Here is a 4,180-nt window from a genome sequence, read left to right as displayed (position 1 = left end):
AGGGAAAGACAGGCATCATTGAGGTCTTTCCCACGATTTTTCACCCTGCATGTCCAAGATACGTGCATCAAGTGTGTTATCAAGTGCTTACAGGAAAGCCAATTTAATTTTGTTGTTCTGCAACTTGCTTTTGCAAAAAGTTTTTCCTTAAACCAAGTACAAAATTTCACCCCTGGAAAGGCTGGATACTGAACCAGATGGTGCCAGATGGTTGTACTGAACTGCCTGACTCATACAGATGATCAGACACATGGGGGGCTGTATGCATGTATGTAAATCTTAAAATCCTGCTAAGATTAAATGATGGCCCCACTTGCCACTTAAGTGACAAGTCCAGGATCCCAGCAAAGCAGAGCTTTGGTGAATGAAGCTGTTATTAGACACTGACACCTGAGCAAAGCAGCAGTCAATGGCTTTGCACATTAAGGTAAACAAACAATGTCATCAGATGCGTGACACTGAAGTTTTACACCCTGCGCAATACAAAAACTTAGTCTGAAGCAGAGATATATCAGAACATGGACTAAAGCTTAAAAGTTCACTGAAAAGTAGATGTTGGTAAGCTCTCATACAGAATCTACCTATCCCAGAGAGTAACCTCTTAATGATGATAGTGGAGCAGAAATACCACAGCCATGACTGGTAAACAATGAATCCCTCTTAAAGAACTCTGCTGCAAAACCTGCAAGAAGGTCACGTATCTCAGCTGAGGAGACAAAAAATTAAGGTATGTAAATGCAGCTACTTCACTGGATGCAGAGAAGAGTTATAATCTTCCATAATCTGACGAACACTAAGTACAGGACATCAACATCTGCTTTTACCATCTGACTTTAAGTAAGTGTTGACAGAAAAACCTGATTTCGCAACTGAAAAAGATGGTCTCTGATGTTACAAAGGTTACTTCATTAGTTAAATCTTCATACAAGTTCTTGTGGAGATTGGATAAACTCAAAGGAAATGCACCCATTAAAAGTTACTATATTCACTCAATCCTTTTCTAACTCAGGAAGTCCCTGAGCTGCAAACAGCTGGTAGCAAAGAACTGAGAGCAAAACACCAATCTTTGCTTGCTCTGTTATTTTGTTCTTCTGCACTCATTGCTGCTAGAAATGAGGTAACAAAACTAGATGCACTTCAGTTACGACCAAGTATTGCTGCTCTTGGGTAATACTGACTACCAACGCTAGTAACATGGTGAAAAAGTAGTCTTATCTTAAAAGGCAGGATCTTTAAGTGTAAATCACTTGCCAGTTAATAGAACTGGCAAAAACAAAAAAGTTTTATCTGTTCCAGAAGTAATTCTTTAAGTTTTTTAAACTCTTTTTCCAAGAGGAGGAAAACTTGGTAAGTCACATTTTTTATTGCCACCCCCACAATTTTATAGTTCTGGAAGAAAGTTCCACCCAAGAGCAAACTAAGGTGGAAGTTGACCTTTATGTTGGAACTGAGATAAAAATTCATGCAGTCCTTGTGCAAGAAAGATATACGATTGCCATAATAATCCTCCTGATTTTAATCCGTTAGCCAGCTGGCCAGTACTGAGGTTTACATTTAGCTGCTTCTTTTCTAGCTTTGATTCCTAAAATGTACATGGATAAATATTTATCCACCTAAAAATCTTATTTGGCATAAAAGAGTTTTAACTTTACTCAAAGTGAAGCTCTGATGAGCTTGGATATCACCCACTACAGAGCCATGAGTGGAGTCTGAAGCTTTTTAGCACATCTGGGCACAGATCTTGAAGCTCTTCTTGAATGGCCATTGTTGGAACTGAAGTGCAGTCCCACGAGACTTAGGACACAAAATGATTAACTGACGTGGCCCAGTTCTTCCCTCTGCTCATGCCCAAGGACATGTCCCCACCACTTTGAGGAAGCACTGATACTGTATTCTTCCAGGAGCCAATTCACCCAGCTGCTGCTTTCTGCCAGGGTAAGACATTTCACTATCCTGGTTTGAACAAGCCAGGAAAAGCCAGCGTTAATAGCAGGACCTCAATTTTTGTCCGTAGTAAACTATTAGGCTAACTCAGCAGACAGCACATAATCAAATTTTAAGAATACAGAGTCACTATACACTTGAGCCAGTTCAAGTGAGCTAGAAGCTGTGGTCAAAGAGGGAGATCCTAAACTGGCAGCTGCAAAGGCAATCTCTCCAGCTCACTGATCTGGTATTAAGAGGAGCAAAGTAGATCAGTACAGTGTTTTCAGCCAGGTTAAGTGCAGCATAAAAGTCAGTCACAGTATTACCTCAAACACATATAGGTCCAGTGTTTTATCCTGACCTTTGGATACATCCAGGGAAAAACTCCCTGGCTACTTACTCTTTTTATTCTAGTTATGCTTTTGATAAGTTCTGATTGGAAGCTGTATTTTTAAGTAATTTAGTGCCTGTTGTTACACTTTCATGCACAGAAATATTTCCAATAACTTTGTCACAGATAAAAATGCTGACTTAATAGATCATGCTAACTCATATTCTGGAATTAGTAACTCCCAAAATAGAGACAGCTTTTCAAAATACATTACTGTTAATCTAAATGGATACAGTAAGGGAGGAATTTTTTCTCTCTCAAACTAGAATTGAGCCACCACAATTCTAAGGTATTCTTTTTCTGTTCTCTAATTCTAGGTTTTTTAGACCTTGATTAAAAGAAAACCTTTTAGTTATTCTTGTCAGAACACTGTTTCTACTGCTTTAGCACTTGATCTAATGGCATTATTTTGAAGTTGAGAAATTACATAATACAGTTTTAGAAGTATGTGTTAACAGATTGCCCCTCCTCCCTCTTCCCCAAGCCCATGGAAATCAAATGCAACGAAGAAAAGTTTAACTTACAACAATTATACTGAAAGGTACAATTATTCCTGCTAACAACTTATAAGAAATGGTGTCCTCTTTGTATGGATATCGGATGGATTCATCACTACAGAAAACTCCTCTCTGGAAGGGGATACGTCTTGAATTGAGAATTGCAAAAGGCAAGCCAGCTAGCAAAAAGGAATAAAAAATACATTACAAAATCAACACAAACTCCGGTGATGATTATACCCCCGCATTTCGAAAGAGAAGTGCATAAAGAAGAACAGGCATGCAGCAAGTTAGAAGGTGATGCACTTCCTTTAGCCAATGACTGCTGCCTTGTCTTTGCAGCTCCCAGGAAGGACTGTTGAATGAAGGAGCACAGGTCACGATTCGTCTCACCTTGGCATTTGTGGCACATCAAGCATGGAAGCATGCCGAAACCACGGCTGAGTAAACAGCTCAGTGACAACCGCTGAGTTGCTCAATCTGCTGCTACTACCACAGTTACCGACTACTCCTTTATATTCCAGCGAGCAACAGATGACCCTTTATATCTTCTCTGTACAAGTCAGAAGAGCATATATTGCATTTCATGAAGGCAGAAAAGGGGTGCTTCTCAGGGAGTGCAAGTGCAAGAGGAGGTTTTCAGGAAAGTATGGAAAAAAGGGAAAATTACACATGCATGCAGTCCTCTCATTTACACACACACACTGGATCATTCTCTGGAACAATGAGGTCACTGCACAAGCCCTACAAGCTCAAGGCATCAAGATTTTGTTCCACAAAAGAAGCCGCCTTTGGCTCATCCTAAACTCAGCAGAATCCAAGATTAAGGTGCACAATGCTTTGTGCTATTGCACCTCAAGAGACCTGCAACACTCAGCAAGCTTAGTCACATCTGAACAAAGTCTAAAAAAAAAGCTAAAACGTTCAAAATAGGATACAAATCAATACAAGCTAGTAGAATCACACTTTTAAATTCTGATCCTCCAACCTTGACATACACATGGCATCTGCACAATGGAATGAATACCCTCAGAAGGAAACGGCTGTATGGAAAACAGAAGTAGGGGACTACCAAGAATATTCAACAAAACAGTGAATAATCTTCTTTTAACACTGCTCACTGGGCTGTACATCCCTAATTTAAAGCGCTTAAGAGTCCTTGGCTTTGTGCTCAGAATTCATCAGTACTGCACATAAAATGCATACCAATTTAGGGTTAAGACAACAAAAATCATCCTGAGGGAGATGTTCCTGATCTGCTAGTAAAGGATCAGAAGGATGAAAATCAGCCTCCTTCCTTTCTGCCAGAGTAAGATGTTGCTGTAGTCTCAGTTCTCTCCTCAGGACCTCTGTGTCAAGGCATAGC

At 39.9% G+C, this 4,180-nt stretch overlaps 1 protein-coding gene across 1 annotated transcript in view; it reads right to left on the bottom strand.

Moving 5' to 3' along the window:
- The window catches only part of PPAP2A (phosphatidic acid phosphatase type 2A), a gene marked incomplete at both ends in the record, with an annotated part of 21,742 nt that extends 17,921 nt beyond the window's left edge, over positions 1–3,821 (bottom strand). Inside the window, 2 exons of the mRNA XM_010145175.1 lie at positions 2,842–2,996; positions 3,804–3,821. Coding sequence (XP_010143477.1) covers positions 2,842–2,996; positions 3,804–3,821 — 173 coding nt within the window. The remainder of the gene's footprint in view (positions 1–2,841; positions 2,997–3,803) is intronic.
- Between the last annotated feature and the right edge of the window lie 359 nt (positions 3,822–4,180).

This window comes from Buceros rhinoceros, unplaced genomic scaffold (genome assembly GCF_000710305.1).
Source record: "Buceros rhinoceros silvestris isolate BGI_N320 unplaced genomic scaffold, ASM71030v1 scaffold33011, whole genome shotgun sequence".
In the NCBI taxonomy this organism is placed as follows: Eukaryota; Metazoa; Chordata; class Aves; order Bucerotiformes; family Bucerotidae; genus Buceros; species Buceros rhinoceros.
This window is presented reverse-complemented; position numbering and strand designations above follow the sequence as displayed.